This window comes from Blennius ocellaris (genome assembly GCF_963422515.1).
Source record: "Blennius ocellaris genome assembly, chromosome: 5".
NCBI classification, from domain to species: domain Eukaryota; kingdom Metazoa; phylum Chordata; class Actinopteri; order Blenniiformes; family Blenniidae; genus Blennius; species Blennius ocellaris.
The window spans coordinates 28841193-28862092 of NC_137654.1; the positions used below are offsets into that span (position 1 = coordinate 28841193).

Consider the following 20900-nt stretch of genomic DNA (forward strand, 5'->3'; position numbering starts at 1 on the left):
GATGCACATGAACGCATCACCCACGTGTCGCTGGCATAAAGCTTATTAACCCTCAAATATCCATAAATTAGCCAGTCATTGTCACATGGTTCAAGTTGTGAGAAGAATTCGTGGCTTATAGTTACAAAAACCAGCCAATTAAACTCTGGATAAATGATTCTGGACTAAACCTGGTTAATGTCTCAGACAAGCCCAGTCCCTGGTAATTAATAAACAAAGTGAATGTGACTTCCTTCACAACAGCAGCACGACAACAGCGACCAGCCATTCTTGCAAAGTTTATTAGAAATGTTGCAGACCCATGGCATGAGACAGATGCAGTAAGTGTTCCACAAATATCAAAGAGATCAAAGCACACGATCCTTCAAACCGAACCGCCGTCGCCGGCTTTCCGTCGAATCGGGACTCGTACGTGGAAGAGAAACGACGTTTTTGTTGTCGGGGCTACAGTATGTGACGTGGCGCCTGCTGGCACAGAACCAAACTCACTGACTGCTGCGGAGAAATGACTATATGGTGCATCGGTCCACTGCAAGAAGCTCAACACAAGCTGTAAAGTTTAACAAGCATATTATTATTCTTTAAAATGGTGAAACAGGTTTTATTTAAAAAAAAAAAAAAAAGAGAGAAGTTATTGTTAAATATGTGTAGATGTTGGCGTATGTCATAAAACAAGCGGAACTCCTGCCTTTCTTTTTTTAAATTAACAAACAAAATAAGTGCATTTTACAATACAAACATTAAAGGGGGAAAAAATCTGTCATTAAAAAAACTATTGTTGGAAAATAGGCATTTTGAGTTTGTTTTTTTTCCTTTCCATTAGAAATCACAACGTTGAATACAGAATCTGACATTGCAAGAAAAAAAAAAGAGAGAAAGAGAGAGAGAGAGAGAGAGCGAGAGAGAGAAAGAGGTGTAAGACATCAGAACATCCCATTACAGTCGTTTTAAGTCAACGAACAAGAAGATTTCATTTGAACAGAATTGTCCATGCAGAACAAAACGGCAAAGCACAGCACTGTACGTGGTGGCGATGGATCCCTGTGCCAGTCTGTATCCAACGGTGGCTCCCCGTCGCCCCCTGCAGGCAGCTTCGCTTCGGAGGCTGCGAGAGAGAGAGGTGAGCTCCTCCTCCAACATGGCTGCCGACTCATGTTTCGTCTCTCTCTCCTTCCCTCTCCAGCCCACTCACAAGTTGTTGCGTTAACGACTGAGGTGGCGGCCATGCCGTTCTACTCCAGGTCGGGCATTTCTGGAAAAGGTAGAAAAGTGAATTTGAGTCAGTTTGAGATTTCTTTTTTCTTTCCCAATTATTATGCAAACAATTTTTTACCACTGGATTACGTTACTGGAATTTGACTCTCGTGATCGACACAGGAGGTTCAGGAAGGATCGTGTCACTCTAACATCAGTTTCCTGTAAAATCTAGAATAGAATTTTAAATCTTTCTTTTTAACCCAGGGGTGTCAAACTCATTTCAGTTGAGGGGCCACATCCACCCTAACCTAACCTCTGGAGGCCCAACAAGTCAAACAGAACATATTAAACTGCAGATATGGACAAATGTCAAAGTCTTTCCTTCTTTTGAGCCTGTAACTGCAAGAATTTGCTCGTCTATTCTGAAATTTATCCATTCAAGTTAATCAGATATATAAAAAAACAAAAACCTCAGTCATCTGTACCTGGATATCGTATTTGTATTCAGGATTAAAACAATTTGTCATCATCTGGAAAATTATTTTGCATTTACGTGTCTAAAGTATCACTTCACATAAATTGGACTCGTTTTATTGTGAAAGGTGTTGCGTCATGTGACCTCCACAGATGCATTAACTAATTCTGACCAAGGCCGGTTTTGAATGTCATTTTTGCTTTACATTACTTGCATGTTTGACACCCCTGTTTTAACCTATAAAGCCCTTTTCCAACCAGGCTCCATTTAAAAGAGCTGTGGTTGTGAGTGCTGCCCCCTGGAGGCGGCTGGGTTTTCTAAAAGGAGAATGGGAGGCAGAGCTTTCAGGCGTCAGGCTCAGGAGGTTAGAAGACGACTTTTCGGTTTCTACTGCTGGGAGACTTTGACTGGGCTCCTTTCCTTTTCCCCTCGCTCTCCATGTTTCAGGATTAAACGTCACCAACGTTTGTTCCTGAACTCTAAAACGTAGCCGAACCACTTCTTCATGCTTTTCTACAAATAATTAAGATGAAAACTCACTTTCGTTGTCGCTTTCTGCAGAGTCATGCTGCAAAGTAAAGATAAAAACAAATTAGAAGACATTTCTGACTGATCCAGTCTGTTTCACCATCACAGCAGAAACAGACCCGACGTGTTGTGATGAAATCAACAAACCTCCTCGTCGGCGCCGTCTAGATCCGGCAGGTCGTCGCCTCCCATGCTGTTCATCATCTTCAGGAAGGCGCAGAAGAGAATCCAGTCAGCGTTTCTTTAAGGCGCTCGAGCTTCGCGGACTGTTTGTGTGTTGTCGCGGCTTACCTCTGAAAATTTGTCAAAACTTGACAAGTCCTCATCGGAATCATCTTCCCAGTCCTTCCAGTTATTGAAATCCACACTCAGCCAGTTGCACTAAAAAAACAAAACAAAAACATTCTCATTTTTTTTTTTTTGGTCAACACACTGGTCCAAGGTTAGATTCCCCATATAGATCAACGGACACGTTTTACTTGGAGAACAAACGTTACCTTCGCCTTGTCTTTGGTAAGTCGGGGCCATGACTTTCCAGCCTCGACCTTCCGTAAACAACACAAGACGGACCGATCGGTGCGTCTGTGTTTGGAATCCTGCGTGACAGAGAGACTCTCGTAAATCATTGTGACGGGAGAAATTGAAATAAGACACACAGAATTAGGGCGACACGCTTACTTTGGGATTGATCTCTCCAAAAAGGTCCACCGGATTGTGGTGTTTGACGTCGTCTGGTCCAGCGATGCAGCTGTGGAGCCGAACCCAAAACACGTCGGGGCATTAATACTCATAAATCAGAGCAGAGATGAAAGATTATTCCCTTTTCTTTAACTTGGAACGATGATACTCTAACAGGAAGAGATAATAAATGGTTGATTACATCATATTTTCCATTCAGATACAAATCAATAGCAACAGAAAATCATTTATAAAAAAAACCTATCCAGTGTTTGACCTTCAAAATAAATTCAGTTCAGGATAAACACGGAGGATGATTTACTATATTTTCACTTTCAGACTGAAATTGAAACCTAAATGTGTAAAGTGGTGCGATAAAAGCAGAAACGCTCGGACTCAAACGCCTCGCATACTTTGCCCTCATACACCTCAAAAGGTCACCCATGACGACGGGTAAACTGGTTTGTCAGCAATGCTGTGATGAACAACAGCTGTTGGAAATGTTCCCAAGGTGTTACTCATAGAAAACAACACAACAATAATACGACCAGATGACGCCAAATGATTGTGATTGAGGCTAAACCTGCTTGTACTGTCACTGAGTAGAATTCCCTGGAAGCAGAACAATTAAAATCAAAACATATCCGTCAATTATTAGAATACAACTGTAAGAACAGTGACGGCCCACCCCAAAACCTGCGTATTAGAAATACTTCATACAACCCCACAGGGAGATTCTGTGTAGAAGACTGGTACAAGGATAGAAAAAATGAAATTGACCATTACCGGTTAGTTTTTAGAAACTTTTACTTCAAATGCTTACGACTGAAATGTGGCCGTCGGAGCAATTCGCAATGAAATTCCACTCATGTGTGCGTCTGTTTTGAATGAAAAAAGCTTTGTCTCTGTGTGTCTACAAACAGAACAAACACTATTTACAGGAGGAGTTCTAGAGTTCTATGGCCAGAAGGAAGGGTCTTGTGTAAACGTCATCATTAAATCCAGTTCATGAAGAATGAATGAAATTATTATAGGAAGTCATATCTTGTGTTTTGATCAAACGGTTTTCTAATCAGTTAATGGGGCCTCATTTTGGCTGCACTCAAGGTCAGTGCTTCATGTAGTCTTACAGACTACCTCATCCCGTAAAAAGCCAGTCCATGGCCTCAGAAGCTTCCAAGCTGAATGTCCTAATAACTTACCTGAAAACAAATTTCGTCTTGTCGAAAAGTGCCTTCACATCTTTGCTGTCCTCCACGCAGAACTCCACAAACACGGAGTCTCGTCTGTCGTACCACTTGGCTGACGCGGGCTGCCTAAGGTGAGGTCGGGGAGAAAACGGGAGACAGTCAGAAGACTCATACTTCAACCTTTATAATCCCACAGATTATCCAGGTTGTTCATTAACGTGATGGGAATGTGGTGTCCCGGTAGCCCACGTGTGTGTGTGTGTGTGTGTGTGTGTGTGTGTGTGTGTGTGTGTGTGTGTGTGTGTGTGTGTGTGTGTGTGTGTGTGTGCAGGACATCTGAGGTCACGCTGACGAGTACGTCACTCGCTCGTCATAGATCAGCATGCAAACCCACACCAGTTCACCTTTACACAGCTTCACATTTAGGATAGATTTATCGAGGTGGTTTTTCAAAATAAACTGCGCACACGTCAGGACAATGTGAGGAGGCGGTTGAAATGTATTGGCAGACAGCTGCACAGATAATACGAAATAAAAAAAAAAAAAGTGGCACATTATACTGGGATAATATCGTGCAGAATTACGAATTAATTGAAGCATCTGGGCTGGTTGACATTCAGCATTAAGTGAAAATCTCCGGAGCGTTACAACATGCAACCTTGTCACGAGAGGCGACATTAGCACTGCTAGGCTGCGGGCGACTGGGCTCCCTTCAAAAGCGCGTCTTGAAGCTCGCAAACTGCAGGAGTGGAGCGAGCGCCACCGTGGAGTCACACGAAAGCCGAGCGACGGGAAGTCATCGGTCTGTGTCGGTTCGTGGTGCCATTGTCGTGAATCGAGGCTCCGCCGCTGATGAAGCTAACTCGTGTCTTAGCACAGTTAGCCGCCGTTAGTTCGCCGATCCGCATTATTCCACAAGACTTGCAGCTAGTTGGCAAGGAGCGGCAGGAAGATAACGGCACTTACATCCTTCAGTGTTTTAGCGCGAAAAACGTCCCTCTTCGGATAAAGAAAACACTGCTACCCAGCTGCAAAGACCGGTAAAATAGTGCCGCGACTCCCGAAATAGTTAACTCAGGTTTACAACAGACGGTCCGACGAAACATCGCGAGATGTGCTCGTTCTCGCGAGACGTGACATGGAGCCGCGCAAGCCGGAACCGCGAGAGAGCCTTCTGGAAAACTATTATTATTATTATTATTATTATTATTATTATTATTATTATTATTATTATTATTATTATTATTATTATTATTATTATTATTATGATTATTATTATGATTATTATTATAATACCGCCTCAGTGCCTATTTGTGGTCATTTGGTATTTCTTAACTCTCTTTACAGAGAGTTTCTGCTGCACATTATTCATTTGAACTACACTGGTTTTGTCATGACATTTTAGAATACCCAGCCGGTGCCAAAGCAGGCAAAAAGCAAGTCAAACCCGCTGTAGTTGTGAGGGTTGGTGTGTGGGCAGGCTGGGAATTTCCCTGGATGTATGTTGCACCATTTCCAGTAGTTGGTTATCACTTCCTGGTCATTTTGTTTATATTGGTTGTACTGATATGCATGAATGTGTACTTTTTTTTGGTAATAGTTAGATTTTTGTTTGTGGTTCTTGGTAGTTCTCTGTCCTTTTGTGCCCCTGATATCAGGCTGAGAGCATTTCTGTGTTTGGAGATGATGGAAAAACACATGACAGCAACTCTGCTTTTTTTTTTTTTATTATTATTATTCTTATTGCCCAACAGAGATGAGCACAGATAAGAGTTGTGGAAGCCAAAGCATCTCCCTTCACAGCTTGCATCTCAGCCCGCTTATTAACAGATGCCTCTCTGGCAGTTGCTTTTGGCAAACAACCTCAGAACGTACCGCAGATTCATCCGTTCTAAAAACGAAAGGTGTCAAAACGCGCGTGTCCCCGATAATGTTTGACTTCCAGTGATTTTCTTAGAGAGTTAAAGCTGGAGCAGAAGCGCATGGGCACTGAATAACGACTCTCGGGGCCGACGGGGGGAGGGGGTGGGGGGGGGTTGATGGAAGTTTCGAGTGCTTCAAGCAGTTGGACTCTGACAAGAGAGGCTGAGAGGCGGCATCACTGAGATTAGGCCTGGCAGCTGCTGAAAGCACAGACACAATAGCCAGAGCAGAAGAAGAAGAGAGGGCCGCTCAGTCGTACGAGTGGGGAAATATATTCACTGTGGGTCCAGCTCACAGGTGACACTGATGATAAAAGAGCTGCGGAGTCGCACAGGAAGGGATAAGAAAAAAAAAAAAAAAACAACCTTTTGGGACACTGAGGAGGTGACAGGGAACTTAGCAGCTTGTGCTTGACGCTGACCTTCAGAGGATTACAAGAGGGAGCAGAGCTTCAGGCGACAGCGAAGTAGGAAACACAGAGAGCATTTGATATACTTACCGTCCCATTTTGAATAATATTAAAGTCGGGCGAGTACATTTATCATCTGTCCAGCAGTAGCTGTCGCTGGTACAGAACAGAACCAGCGGCCTCCAAGCTGATTAAAAGCAGCCATCCATTTTTAAAAAAATGTTCCCCAAATCATAAAGTATCCCCTTATAAAACGGCATCATTATCCTCAAAGGTTTTCACTCAAAGCCACTGATTCTGATCGATTCGACGGACGCTGTGAATTAGTCGTTATTATGGGAAAAGGCAAAATGAAGCCCGGCAGCGTTCTGCAGCTGTGTTGAACTGGATTTCAGAAAAACGTGTTTCTTTCCCCGGCAGATAATGGGCCGTAATTCAGATGCATTATTGTGCTCTTAAAGACCTGGTTTTTGTTTCTTCACCGTGGGTGGACCACAGTGAAGAACAAAGCATTTTGCCTTTTTTCTCTTGATTTTAATGACGCCATTAATAACGATTGGACAGGCGTCCCGCTGACTGGCTGAGCTTCACACGGCTGAATGACGTAAACAATGTCCCCATAAGTGTGTTATTATCTCGTAAAGGAACACAATGATCACTTCCTGAGCCTGTTTTCAAAAGTAAGATCTCAACAAAACAAAAAAAACCACAGTTTATTGTTTGTCAAACTTTATTCTCTTTCATTTGCATTGTTCAGTATAAGTGTGATGAAGCCAGAAACAAAGCCTTCCTGTTACATTCCCAGTAATACAATAGCTCACTACATACTCGGCTCAGACAGGAGAGCTTAATTTACTATCATATCACACAGACAATCACATAATGTGGCCTTTATTAATGGAGCGTTTCCTCCAAGTGGTTAATATTGAACGTTGTATTATTTCCTTCCGTCCTCACACTCCCGCTTCCTCAGGCAGTTCATAGACATGCATGTCGGGTCGAGTGGCGACAGTAGAATGCCGGTGTGACTGTCTGACTTCCTGTGACAAACCGTCGACCCCCCCCCCCCCGGGACGGAGGACATCACGTTGTTTGCATAATCTGCTCAAACGAGTTGGTCCAAATCTCTGCCCGAGGTCGTTTGTCATGTCAGAAAAATCCTTAATCTGACCAAAACAGAAGAGGAAAGCGATTAGAACGTGATTTCAGTGAAATCCTTCGTGTGTTTTCTCTTAAACGTTAGAGAAGAATCTGCGTTTGCCTCTTTGCTTCGCCGCAGTACAGTCTCAGAGATTCCACTGAATCGCCCCACTGCTAGTCTGTATATATATACATATATATGAATATAATATTAAAGAAAACATCATCATCATTAAACAGGCCAGAGGCCAAAGGAAACAAAAGAAAATGTCCTTTGTAACAGTTAATAAAGTCAGTTGGAAATCAGGTTTGCAGCCGTGCATCTGAGAATGTTTTGACCAAGTGATCAGTTTTATTGCACAAAGACCAAACTAAAGCCTAAAGAGGGCCGCTTGTATCAATGCTGAACATTTCACAGTCAACTACCAGTGGTTTTGCTCACGAGTCCAGTCAATATATCCATTTTTTTTCATTGGGTGAAAACAGTGAAGTCACACACAAACACAAGCATCATGTGAAATCCACCAGCCTATATTCATAACGGGACATTGTTTCTGTAAAGTGGCTCAGCAAACCAGTGCAGATTCATGACGGTCATGGCCTCTTTTATTTATGAATTAAATCATTTGAATGATTTGGTTCTTTGTCAATCAGTCAATGAATGACTGATGGTTTGATTGAGGTTCTTTAGATTGTTAAGATGCAGTTTATCTTGAAATCGGGGAAAGTGATAATTGGATGGACTATATCATCAGATGTACTGAACAATAAAATACATAAAATATGATCTGATTCCAGTGGATAACATGTGGACAGTCGGAGCAGTTTTTGCCACTTTCCACCAAAACAAATTCAACTGGAGAAGCAAAGCATGGCTTTCCTTTAAAATGAGGCTATAACACAGCTTATAACTTTACACACGTATTGGTTTGACATTTGTATGGAAACTGTATCTTAAGGATTTATGTTTTATGCGGTTTCACCCTACTTTGTCAGCATTGTTTACCTGTTTTAACCATTGTTGTTATTTTTGAAGTAGCATTGCGTGTTTTTTTTCCCACCCTTTTTTCATGTAGGTCGGTGGCTGTCAGATAGATGGATAGATTTGAAAATCTTTTTTTTTTGCATTACAGATGAGTGCTTAACTTAAACATTTCTCATTTCAGCCACTTTTTAATACTACAATAGTTGATAGATAGATAGATAGATAGATAGATAGATAGATGGATCATGTATTAAAATAGCACATTACACCAGTGACAGTACATAGAATGAGTGTGTGGTGTGAAACACTGACACACACAGTGGGTATTCCCTGGACGGAGTGTAGGCTGGACTCTTGTGTGCACTTAGCGTGTGTTGATCATCTTCTTCATCATCATCATCATCTTCGTCATCATCATCATCACGACCGGAGTATGATTCACAGAGGCTTTATAAAAAGCACAAACCACCATTTGTCAGCCGATCCCTGCCAAGCTCGGTGACGAACTTCCTGGTCACATTATCTCTCTCTCTCTATTCTCTCTCTCTCTCTCTCCCCGTTAACGGGGATGTTCGCTCCGGAGCAGGCGGAGGAGGAGGAGGCGCAGAGGACGCGGCTCGCGGACGAGGAGGAGGAAGAAGAGGAGTCCGGCATGAGGAGGAAGAGCCGCAGCAGCAGCAGGAGCAGCAGCCTCACAAGCTAAGGCGCTGCGAGGCGGAGAGAGAGAGAGAAGGAGGAACTCCTGTTTACTCCGCGGTGCGCCCAAGGACGTCAAAACCGGGGAGGCGCGCGCACGCAGACGAGGCGCTGGGAGGCTCGGACGCCTCTCGGATGGCGTTTCCCTGGGCCAGCGGAAGGGCTGCAGGAATCCTGCCGAGACGCGAGCCGGGGGAGACGTTCGAGAGTCATGTCTTGACTACAAAAGAGTAATTATCCGCCGATAAACTGCAGCAGCACGTCAGAGGCACGAGGCCTCCCTCCGATGGAGCTCGGTGCGCGTTAATCCCGGCCACAATCCTCCCCTGACAGGCGGCGACGAGCTACGGCAAAGGGTGAGCCATGGAGGAGGGAGGGACACACACACACACACGGATCTGTGTGAGATTGTTTTGAAATGACGACGCTAAATGTGTGCGATTGGATCGTGCGCGCGCGTGTGGATAGATGGTTGCGCGCAGCGCCTGTTGGAAACAGTCGCTCCGGCGCTTCACCGCTTTTTCTCTCCCTTTCTGCTCAACAGGACTCTCTTTTCGCGATTGAAGGAATTTATGGGATCACAAGGTAAAAGTGTTCTCACCCCCCCCCCCCCCCCACCCCCCCTCGTCGTGTGCATGTGCCTGTCAAGTGTCCCTGTCGTCGCCTCCCTTTGTTTACAGTGTGAATCCGCGAACAGCTGATCCGCCGCTTCTTGTTGTTTATTGCTTTTGACGCAAATCGGAGACCCTCCGTCGTCCCGCTCCGACGCGCCACCTGCGAACAGAAATAAACCCGCGTGTCACGCTGCTTCTCTCCCTTTCTTCTATTTGTGTGTTGAGAGGAGAAAGTAAAGCCAGCAGCAAGAGACAAAAACACTCTTGTAGCCATGTCTGAGGTAAAGACGCGTCACTCCCCCATAATGCATCTGGAGTGCATCGCCTCAAAGGTGCAACTTCTCAAACTGGGTTCAAACACACACTTTCAAGTGCAAATGATGTTTGTTTTTTTGTTTTGTTTTGTTTGTTTTGACTGGAGTGTTCTTTCTCTGCAGTTTCGTCTGATGAGATGAGTGTGTGCGCTGGCCAGGGCAGCGATGAGGTGCTGGTTTCGCAGGCGGTGTGGGATTACCTGGCCGCCGCCGGGCGGCCCTGGCTCGTCGACTTCCAGCACAAGCAGGGGATGAGCGCCGGCATCATTAGGCGGGGGGAGCGGGGCGGCTGCTGCGCCGTGCGGCTCCAGCCGGTGGCCGGCGTGACGGACGGCGCCATCTCCAGCGAGACACGGAGAGCCTTCATAGACCTATGCCGCTGTGCCCGCAAAGAAATGAGCAAACAGGAGGGGGGATCCTCCAAGAGGAAGAGGGCCCTGCTGCCCTGCGTGGGGGTCCTGGAGCCCAACGGGGAGGGGAGCCTGCTTCAGCCGCCGCCGCCGCCGCAGCCCCGGCGCTCCCAGAGGCAGCAGCAGAGGTTCAGGAAGCCGGCCGACGAGGAGGCGTGCGCCGTGCTGCACGGCACGGCCTACAGGAAGGACCTGGACGCCGGCGTGGCGTCGCGCGGCGAGGCCGAGGACAACGGCACGTGCTCCATCTGCATGGGGGAGGTGGTGGAGAGGACCACCTTGGAGCGGTGCGGCCACTCGTTCTGCCGCTGCTGCCTGGACCAGGCCTTCAAGGTGAAGAAGGCGTGTCCGGTGTGTCGGCTGGTGTACGGACAGCTGATCGGGAACCAGCCGGCCAACGGGTCAATGATCGTCGAGAGGGACCCCGACCTGGAGCTCCCCGGGCACGAAGGGTCCGGGTGCATCTGCATCATCTACAGCTTCCCGCCGGGCCTACAAGCGGTGCGTCGCACAGGACCGACACTCCAACAGCACTTTCAATCAGCTCATATTAAGTTACTTTATTTTTATATCCCCCCCCCCCCCCCCCCCCCCTACTGTAATACCTGGTACACTTTAACTTTTAACTCAAACGGTGACATTGAAGTCACACAATAGACTGATATTTGCTGAATACCTGCTATTGCATTACAATCATGAAGAATCTAGTTGGTCGATAAACATTCCACTGTAAAAAGTGATGTATTGATGCCTTTTAGGAAGAAATCTGTTCTCTCACTGCTTATCAATGGACTGTTTTCCATAAATATAACCTTTTAATCTGAAAATGGAACAACACAGCATGCAAAATGTATTTTAGAGACAAAGAATATATTTTGTTCAAAAAGTGGAAAGTAATAGACGTTGTAGTGTTTCTGTTTAACCTGATCTAAAACGCCACCAGATTACAATAAGAGTAGTTTTTCCTTTTCAGACTTGAGGAGCCCAATACTTCCCTAAACACAATTTAAACACATGTTATAGAGTTCAGTTTCCTCTGACCTAAAAAAAAAAAAAAAAAGACCCTTTAGAGTGAAATTAAGCAACATGTGGTTTGCAAGTCACAGGGGGAAAAAAAGCACCTCCTCCCACATTTACGTGGTCGTTTCTTTCACACTGGGGATCGACCGCAGCGACGAAGGACAGACGTTGGCCGCTTCATGTCGCATTAAATGTCAATTCATTTCTACTCACGCTGTCACGTCGCCAACAGCCGGAACACCCCAACCCGGGCGTCCGGTACCCAGGGACAGACCGCGTGGCCTACCTCCCCGACAGCCCCGAGGGGAACCGCGTGCTGGGGCTGCTGCGCCGGGCCTTCGAACAGCGCCTTATCTTCACCATCGGTACCTCCATGACTACGGGCATGCAAAACGTCATCACCTGGAATGACATTCACCACAAGACCTCAATATGGGGCGGGCCCCGCTGGTACGTCGCCGCTCGTTCAGATCGGAGGTCGTGATAGACGTAGCAAGAGAGAGAGAGAGAGAGAGACTGACAGATCTAATCCGTCTTCCCGGCGGCTAAATGTTATCGCTTGATGTCCTTGGCGACGCGTTTCTGCCTCCAACATGTGCGCTAATGGCTTTTTTTTCTTTTCTTTTTTCCCCTACCACCACCCAACCTTCCTTCTTAGCTTCGGCTACCCTGACCCCACTTACCTGGTGCGAGTGACGGAGGAGCTCCGAGAGAAAGGCATCACGGCAGACTGACGGCGCCACGCGGGGGCAGACTCTTCCAGGACTTTGCAGGACTTCCCCGAGCGTCCCCCCCCCCCCTCGCGGCGGACGCGGACACGACTCGGCTCCGAGCGGAGCTCCGAGACGGCCCGACACCCTCGGAGGACGGCTCAAAGGACAAAAAGACCTCGGCAAAGACGGGCTTGTCGACGCTGCAGCAAGAGCCCATATCGCTCCACTGGTCCTTCCTCCGTTCCTTCATTTTTTTTCATTTTCTTTTTTTATTTATTTGCTTTTTTCCAACAGAGTTCGGCTTATCCCAGCACTACACGTGGAAGAAAATACTTAATTTTTTTGAGTGCAGTGCATTCTCGTAAGTACTACAGTCCCCCTCCCTGTCACTGCTGGCAATAGGACTGAGGCCCGATGCAAGTTTACTTAAGAGCATCGTGGAAGTCGTGGTACTTCTGTATTATTTAGGCAATCTTAAGTTCTGTGTTCTTAGGAGACTTTATGTTATATTAATGTTTATTTCTGCTTCGGTGGCTACTTTCGTTCCTCACAAGCACACGTCCTCGGTTTGTCCCCCACCCCCTCCCCAGAACTCTTCTTTTGATTGTCACCAATGAATAGTTCCGAGGACGGTTGCTTGGTTCGGGCGGCAGAACGGCACCGCGCCTGGAAAACGGAACGCATTTTTTTTCCTGGAATTATTGCAATCTAAAGCACTCACAGGCACTTTGGTGAGGGAGTAAGTTTATTTTATTAATTTTTGTTTTATTCCCCCCAGTGGAGTACGAGTGAAGGGATCTCCGCTCGGGGTGAACAGGTTTGCGCAGCCGCCGGCTTGTTGATGTCAAGAACTCTTCGTTTGTGTGTGATCTTCACCCTCTCTTACCCCGTTTTTTTTTTTTTTTTTACCTGGATAAGAAGAATGTTGAACGATGTCTCATTGCGCTCATTGCTTTCGGACCTCCCACTGGGTTTTCGGTCACTCCTGTTATTTGAAGATGTCTCCCAGGCGTCCAAGCCCATTACCTCAGTTGATAGGAATACGCTTCTCTGATAAAACCAGATTTATGACGATGTCAAAAAAAAAAAAAAAAAAAAATCAACAAAAACTGAAGGGCACATAGACCACTCCAACCAAACTAAAAGGCACAAAAGCTCTTTAAATCTAATCTATGCCGTCCGTCCCTGTCAAACCCGGGAGATTGGCCTGCAGATCGTCTCATTTCAAATGAGGTAAAAATACTGTAAAATTTGTTTGAATCAAAGTTAAACGGAGAGAGAATAAAAATAACAAAACAAAACAGCAAAAGAAAATATTGTGTGAACAATTGATATAATTTAGGGTGGGATATCGATCTCATTTTGTCGTGCCTTTCTTGTATTCACTTTTGATAAAAAATGAATTCATTAATTTAAAAAAAATCGAGCATGACGTTTCTGATGAATGTTGAGCAGTCTGGGCGTATTTTAGTGTTATTTAACAGCTAATCAGCATTATATCTTTGTAGCTGTACTATCTGGCTTTTTGTACAAAAGCTACGGGAAAACATGTAAACTAATTATGTCTCTTCTTCATAACTTGTCGTCCAGACGCTGAAAATAACCCCACCCAACTGGGAAAATCTGTGTGTGTGTGTGTGTGTGTGTGTGAAAGTGCTTTGCTCGACGCATTTACGAATGATTTGACTTAAATCCATCCACGCAGCACTTCCGTAAAATATCCATCCTCTTTCGTATTTCAGTTAAGGGACCAAGCGAATAGTTTTCTTTTTCCTTTGGGGACACAGGATTGTAGTTTACTTAAAGCTACTGTGGAAACATTTCTATGCATTACGTGGCTGAGGAGGAGCCAGGAGGGCGGGAGGGAGGACAGATCTCACACACTACAAAACTGATTGTTTATTGAAGGGAAACTTTGGGGGGGGGTTTTGTTTTTTTTTGGTTTGTTTTGTTCTTTGTTTTTTTTTTCTAATTGTGTTGATTGGTACTTTGTTGATATTCAGAATAATGTGCTTTACATTTTAATACTTGAATAAAAGGTTATGTTTTGGTTTGTGTCGGATGTTCAATAAACCCGGAGCTCCGTCGTCGACTGACGACTCGTTGGGACGGGAATTTCAGTTTTCGGGACGGGTGGTCGTCTCGGTGCAAAAAAAAAAAAAAAAAAATTGCTAGGAAATACACTTCAAAGCGCACAAAGACTGTGTTTCATGATCATCTGATCGCAGGTTTAGAAGGACGACAGGCCTCTGATCTTTTCACAGACTTTGTGACGTCCAAAGGTTTGATTTGTATTCAGGACTCGCCCCTCGAGGACGTGTGATTGAGAAAACAGCGTTTTGCAAAGCTGCTCTCACAGATGCTAAGAAGGAGGCCGTGTGTGTCAAACAAACAAAGGTCAGGAGCCGTTTGTTTGTTTTTTCTTTTTTCTATGTCACCTTCAGCTCATCCTCCTTGTCGAACCTCTTATTTAAGCTGTTGAGGTCAGTGGACACGCGCTCATTTGGCTTCAGGGGCCACATTAAGTACAATATGACAACAAGTGGACCAGTAAACAATTACATCATAACAATCAGAGTCCAAAATCTCTGTCTTGGTTTTAGTGCAACAAAGTGTTGCTATATCATTAAGAAGTTCACATTTATCGGACGATTCTTTGACAACACATGGCAAACCGGAAATTTTTATAAAAGAACTGCGATTTCAAGAATATCATGCCTGAGTTCAAAGTGTGCTTTGCAACTTACAGGTCACAGTGGATCTTCAATACGCTATTTACATCTTCGGGGATAAAACATTTCGCCACGTTTCGCATTTCGCAACCCAAAAAATATTGTAAGCTAGGTCATATCATGGACAGAATAAATTGTCAAAATTAAGAAATTCTCTATGTTGTAGACACATTTATACATCTTATGAACTGATTCACCACTTTTAAGTGTTAAAATAAACTAAAGAAAATGAGGTTTACCCGTGTGCGCCCCCGGTGGTCAGATGTATGCATTGCAGTTGGTCATAATTCCTCCCAGCTGGAAAGTTTCATCTCGCTCGCCAGATGTTTGACGCCGCTGCTCTAAAGGTAAGAAAAACACACATTAAAGCTGCAAACAGCCTTGATCTGGACGTTGGACTCCAATCATGGGCTCTGGCCCATTTAACGTTTGATAAAATAACAATTTTGAAGGTTTTGACAAAAAAAGTACTTATTGTGAAGGATGTTGGGTTTTTTTTTAATTTTGAAAGCCAGCTACACTATAATCTAGCTAATCACTAAATATCAGTTTTTGGTGTAATTTTCGATAAACAAGGTCTTGTATTCCGAAAGCCATCTTGCCTTGAGCCTAGCCTAAATGTAACATCAATTTCTAAGATTTTTTTTTTTTTTAGGCCATTTTAATAAACAAGGACTTTTATGTTGAAAAAAATATTGGAAAGTCAGAACATACAAAAAGTCAGTTTTAGTTAGGAGGCCTGGTGTTTCGTGCTCAGTCCCTAAAAAAAATAAATAAAAGATGAGGTCAGAAACTTAAGACAATCTGCATTGTCATGTTTGTTTTGTCACGTTTTGCAGCCACAATGGACCGGCCAGCTATTGACGGTTTGTTTTTCTAATTTCGTCTCTATTGCTTCACTAAAAAAGAAGACACACTGGGTTTGTAACCAGATTGACACTAAACATTTACCTTAGTCAATGGGGAAAACTCACTTTTATAATTGCCAATGATCAAAAGTAATGGATTATTTCAATTTATTTCAACTGCGTGATATAACAAATACTTTTGCAGTGTTGAAGAAAGTTGCGGTTTTCACTGTAAAAGTACCTTGAGATATTTGATGCTGCACAAATAATATTGAGTTGAACTTGAGAAACTGAAGGAAGGTGTTACAGGTCAGCCAGGTAATATTTACTCTGGATTTTAAATTAATAAAGAACAGTTACGATGGAAAATTTGAAGAAAAATGTTGCTTTATACGGTGGCCTGGAAGGGCCAGCGGCACGACGCTGTTGTGTTGACTTTTTACTGTGGGCCCTTCTGGGCCACCGTAGATTTATATTTAGTAGCTGTAAATAGATAAAAAGTTGGCTTTTTGGTATTTTTTTGGGAGTGGAAGTGAAATGTTTCTTTATCGTGTCGTCGTGTTTTAGATTCCACGGTTGGAGCTCCGTCAATAAAGTAACTCGGAAAACTTAATGAGAAATTTAAAGATGAGCTCAAGAGGCTGCGGGAGAAGAAGAAGGGCGTCAAGCTGAACTTCCTCTCACATGGATGAGGATCGTCTTTCCTCATTCTGACATCACGTCCTCACGCGGAAACACACACACACTCATCACAACAATGGAGGAAAGTGCGGACACACAGCCGGAGCCCCAGGCCGCCGGCCCGGAGCTCTGCGCCGTGTGTCTGGACGTCATCCGGGACAAGCGGACCCTCCGGTGCCGTCACTCCTTCTGCTCCGGCTGCCTGGACTCGGCGTTCCGCGTGAAGCCCGCCTGCCCGCTCTGCAACACCTACCACGGGCTGCACACGGGCACCCAGCCGGAGGGAACCATGACCGAGGCCCGCATGGGGAAGAGCCTGCCGGGCTTCGAGCCACACGGCAGCATCGCCATCCGCTACAGCTTCCCGTCCGGGATTCAGGGGGTGAGAGACGCGGACCCTCGTGACGTCACGTGACAGCTGAGTCATACTGCTGAGCCGCGCGTGTCCACCAGATGGCGCGCGCTCACTCTATCTATCTATCTATCTATCTATCTATCTATCTATCTATCTATCTATCTATCTATCTATCTATCTATCTATCTATCTATCTATCTATCTATCTATCTATCTATCTATCTATCTATCTATCTATCGATTTTGTTCTATAGAGCTATATTCTTCAGTTTTCTACAGATTGTTTTGCAGTCTGCAGTTTAAAAAAAAGAAAAAGAATTGTGTCAAAACAAAAAAAGGTCGTGGGTTCAAATCTCTTGGCGTTTCTTGTGTAGTTTGCATCGGTTATTTGGTGATTCTAAATCGTCCCCCGGGTGTCCGTGTCTGTCCGTTTGTCCCGTGATGGACTGGTGACCTGTCCAGGGGGTGAACTTTAACGCCCGTAGTTCAGCGGGGATGGACTCCAGCACCCTCAACTGGATAAAGTGGTATCGAAGATGGCTCAAAAGTTTCATCAGAAATCCTGATATTTAACACATCTTTTAGGTTTAAGCTGGTCTTATAACGATTTAGCAGGTGTAGAATATCTGTTATATCACTGTGGATGTGAGGTGTATAATTTGACACCAGCTAACTGTTGCCCGTTTGCCACCCACCAGCCTCACCACCCTCACCCCGGGGTGAGGTACAGCGGCACCACGCGCATTGCCTTCCTGCCGGCCAACGAGGAGGGAGAGAAGATCCTGAAGCTGCTGAGGAAGGCCTTCGACCGGAAGCTCATCTTCACCGTGGGGCAGTCCGTCACCACAGGCCTCCAGAACGTCATCACCTGGAACGACATCCACCACAAGACCTTCACCAACGGGGGGCCGCAGAAGTAGGTGCCTCATCCACCATTTGGTCTGTCTTAATCTGTCGTCATATTGACTGTCTTGTTTTAATTACATTGGAACTCCCATTTTTAAAAGAAGTATAAATAAACAAACCTAAAACCATCAAATCATCCCTCCTGAAATCAGATTCAACTACTAAAATGATCATTATTCACTCTGAACTGATGGAGATAAAGTGTGTAATAATTGTGCATTTCGTAACAACAACAAAATGTACTTGCATGTCTTTTAACATTTAACGCCGTTGATGTAAAGTTTTAAAGAATCAAACATGCACATTCGAGAAATTACATTTAAGCAAATCAGCACGGTTTAGGAAACGCTACTCTGTAAAATCAGTTTTGTAATGTGAGTTTGTTATAGTCATACTAAACTCAATCACATAATTGGCAATTCCTCTGCCGACCACCAGGGGGGGCTGCATGCTACACTTCGGGACTCCCCATGAAACGATTGCTTTGCTCTGTTTAACACCCACCAGGAAGCTTGTATGTGTTCCTATTTTATATAAGTAAATTGAACCTAATCGTCATTTTCCAAGTTGATTTTGGAGGTTAATTTTTACAAAAAGTAACTGAGCCACTGAGAGAGAGCGGCGTTTTCTTTTCACTTCATCCATCACGTCCCTGCTGGTCTGTTTTCCTGTCCCAGTTTCGGATATCCAGACCCAGACTACCTGTCGAGGGTTCGAGAGGAGCTCCGGGCCAAAGGGGTGACGGAGGACAACTGACGGAGGACGACTGACGGCTGAAGACGCTGCCTCAAATAAAGTTAATACTGTGTATTTTAACTGCGGCCCTTAGTTTCCAGGCCGCACTCTTTGCAGTTGTGTTGCAGGGACAATCATCGACGCTGTAGGATTGTTGTTTTGTCTTGTTTTGTTTTTTCCCCGCCCAAAATATCTTTCTCAGCTTTTGGCCGACTATGCAAAACAGAGTCATTATCCAAGAAAAACCAAATGAGGGGACTGATGATGACGAATCAGTTCATTATAGTAATTTTTTTAAAATTTCTTACCGATATTTCTTATTTATTTTTAGAATAACTGAGATAGCCTCTACTGCAGGTAAATGTCAAAATAAACACAATCGATGGCAAATGGATGATGGAGAGTGACTTAATTGGAATTGCAGCTGAGAAATCAGAGCCATCACTTTAAAACATATTAATAAATGAATATAGGTCATGAGTTTAGCGAAGTGTTAAAAGATAAACCAATGGTGACGCCTCAACAGGGCTCAGTTACAAGCTGTCTTTATTGCTGGAGTTTGCACATTTTCCCGGACGCGCACACGCACACACACACACACACACGCACACACACACACACACACACACACACACACACCATGAGTGTGGAGCCCTGAGAATGGTATGGACGAGCTGGAACCAGCAGATGGCGCTAGTGCAACTTCATGGATGTCAAATGATGAAGAAGAGAAACAGTCATCAGGGATGAAAAAGCTACTGGTAAGAGAGGGAGGGAAACAGTCATCAGGGACGTGGAGCGCTGCAGGACACTATGCAGATAATAGAACCAGCAGATGGCGGTAATACAACTTTATAGTTGCAAAGTGCCTCAACCCAGAAGAAGAAGAAGATTGCAGGGAAGTTGAAACTACTGGAGAAGAGTTTACTTTTTTTTTGTTCTACTTGTTCTTTTTAAGGCTTTCAGATGCAAAATGAGGACAATTCCTTCAGCTTTATTTATGTGAAATTTCCCAAAATAAAAGCATTTCTTTTCAACAAAGTCGTATCTCTGCCTGCTTTCAACTTGTTTGCTCCGCCGGGGCGACTGGCCGGCCTGAAGGTCACCTCAGGGTCAAAGCCAGCCTGAGAGGAAAAGCCGTATTGGCAAAACATTTGCGATTATCGGCGATTTCATTTCATATATTTATTTAAATAGGGAACATACAACACATGTAAATATGTCAGATTATAGCCACAGGCTAATGTCCACCTGTTGTCCTTCAACAGGCTGATGTAAATAAAAATGTCCCAGGTAACAACGATACGAGGCGAGTCAGAGAACATTATACAACAGGAGGTAGTAGAACCAGTAGGTTCACATTGAAATGGAACACGGGGATCACAACAACTCCTCTATCAAGGAAATAGACGAGGAAGAAGGACAGTGGAAAGAAAAGCAGTTCACTTCCACATACTCAGAGTTTGCTGATGATATTTATGTATTTATTGTCCAGAATAAGAATGTACTAAATATTTACAAGAATATGAAAGCAAACTGTGCAGGAGAGGGAAAAAAACAAATCCTCCCCACCAGGAGACATTACCGTCATGAGAATAGAAATATAAACAAAGGAGTTAATAAAAAAAAACAACAACAGTCACCTAGACCACACAGCAAAGCCCTGTATGAAGAATTTTAACTTTAAAAAGGCCCAAAGAGGGAAGCAGTTTACGGGATTCAGAGTTCCGGGGTTTAAAAAGTAGGTTCCTGCAGGTACGACGACGAGGAAACTAAAAGTTCCTCATTGGGTCAGAGTGATGCTCCGTATGAGTGGCCTGATCTGGTAACAAAACGATTGTCTGCACCCGGCGTGTGCTTCTCTGCCTCCATGGATTTGTTTTTTGTTTTTTTTGCCCCTGTGATTCATCTGTTCATCTGTTTGTCTGTGCCTTTATAACCACGATAATCCTCGCCCGTTACACGTTTGCACGTCCTGTCACGTGATGGAACGCTTTAATGGCTTTGCCGCCGTCGCAACTGTTGCAGCGCACGACAACGTTCCAGAAGATAAAGACTGTGTGAATTAAGACGGGATCAAAGCGACATGCGGATACACCTGCTGCTGCACCGGGAGGAAAATACACCACGTCTGCCTTAAAACTAAATCCAGCCCAGTGGATGTAACCTACATTTCGACATGAAATATTCCATGTGTATCTGACGGGATTGTTCACATCAGAGGAGATGCTTTCAACAGTATTTCTAAAGTTTTTTTTATTTTTTTATTTTTTATTTGAATCCAAGTGAAATTTGCAATTAAATTTGAATAATACACAGACATGGACTCCTGGTTACTGTCTGTGCTTTCA

The 20900-nt window shown here is 44.5% G+C and overlaps 3 protein-coding genes across 6 annotated transcripts; 2 read left to right on the top strand and 1 right to left on the bottom strand.

The window, feature by feature from the left end:
- Positions 1 to 275: 275 nt before the first annotated feature.
- Positions 276 to 5163, bottom strand: ptges3a (prostaglandin E synthase 3a (cytosolic)). 2 transcript variants are annotated; one of them, XM_080497089.1, is made up of 9 exons: positions 5035 to 5163; positions 4081 to 4194; positions 2879 to 2948; positions 2698 to 2796; positions 2492 to 2581; positions 2348 to 2404; positions 2213 to 2240; positions 1193 to 1252; positions 276 to 1105 (listed from the first exon to the last, which is right to left on the bottom strand). In XM_080497089.1, coding segments are annotated over exons 1-8 (480 nt in total). In that variant the 5' UTR covers positions 5037 to 5163; the 3' UTR covers positions 276 to 1105; positions 1193 to 1232. The 2 variants fall into 2 exon arrangements, with proteins under 2 accessions (XP_080353215.1, XP_080353214.1); XM_080497088.1 differs by having other exon boundaries at positions 276 to 1252.
- Positions 5164 to 7208: 2045 nt separating this feature from the next.
- dtx3 (deltex E3 ubiquitin ligase 3) lies at positions 7209 to 14342 on the top strand. 3 transcript variants are annotated; one of them, XM_080497082.1, is made up of 6 exons: positions 7209 to 9577; positions 9766 to 9806; positions 10061 to 10167; positions 10273 to 11060; positions 11812 to 12029; positions 12238 to 14342. In XM_080497082.1, exons 4-6 carry the CDS (start codon positions 10287 to 10289, stop codon positions 12311 to 12313), a joined length of 1068 nt encoding a protein of 355 aa, XP_080353208.1. In that variant the 5' UTR covers positions 7209 to 9577; positions 9766 to 9806; positions 10061 to 10167; positions 10273 to 10286; the 3' UTR covers positions 12314 to 14342. The 3 variants fall into 3 exon arrangements, with proteins under 3 accessions (XP_080353208.1, XP_080353207.1, XP_080353209.1); XM_080497081.1 differs by lacking the exon at positions 10061 to 10167; XM_080497083.1 differs by lacking the exons at positions 7209 to 9577; positions 9766 to 9806 and having other exon boundaries at positions 9834 to 10167.
- Positions 14343 to 16629: 2287 nt separating this feature from the next.
- Positions 16630 to 19509, top strand: LOC308130665 (putative E3 ubiquitin-protein ligase DTX3; the record flags this gene model as incomplete). Its single annotated transcript, XM_080497090.1, has 3 exons — positions 16630 to 16935; positions 17607 to 17824; positions 18492 to 19509. 3 exons carry the CDS (start codon positions 16630 to 16632, stop codon positions 18568 to 18570), a joined length of 603 nt encoding a protein of 200 aa, XP_080353216.1. The 3' UTR covers positions 18571 to 19509.
- Positions 19510 to 20900: the final 1391 nt, after the last annotated feature.

What these genes read in the sequence shown, in the direction of transcription:
- dtx3 (XM_080497081.1), top strand. An exon ending in TCCCGCCGGGCCTACAAGCG is followed by an intron (nt 11,061 to 11,811) that starts GTGCGTCGCACA and finishes CGTCGCCAACAG; the next exon opens with CCGGAACACCCCAACCCGGG. An exon ending in ATATGGGGCGGGCCCCGCTG is followed by an intron (nt 12,030 to 12,237) that starts GTACGTCGCCGC and finishes CTTCCTTCTTAG; the next exon opens with CTTCGGCTACCCTGACCCCA.
- ptges3a (XM_080497089.1), bottom strand. An exon ending in AAGACGAAATTTGTTTTCAG is followed by an intron (nt 2,949 to 4,080) that starts GTAAGTTATTAG and finishes TCGGCTCCACAG; the next exon opens with CTGCATCGCTGGACCAGACG. An exon ending in TAGACGGCGCCGACGAGGAG is followed by an intron (nt 2,241 to 2,347) that starts GTTTGTTGATTT and finishes TTTACTTTGCAG; the next exon opens with CATGACTCTGCAGAAAGCGA.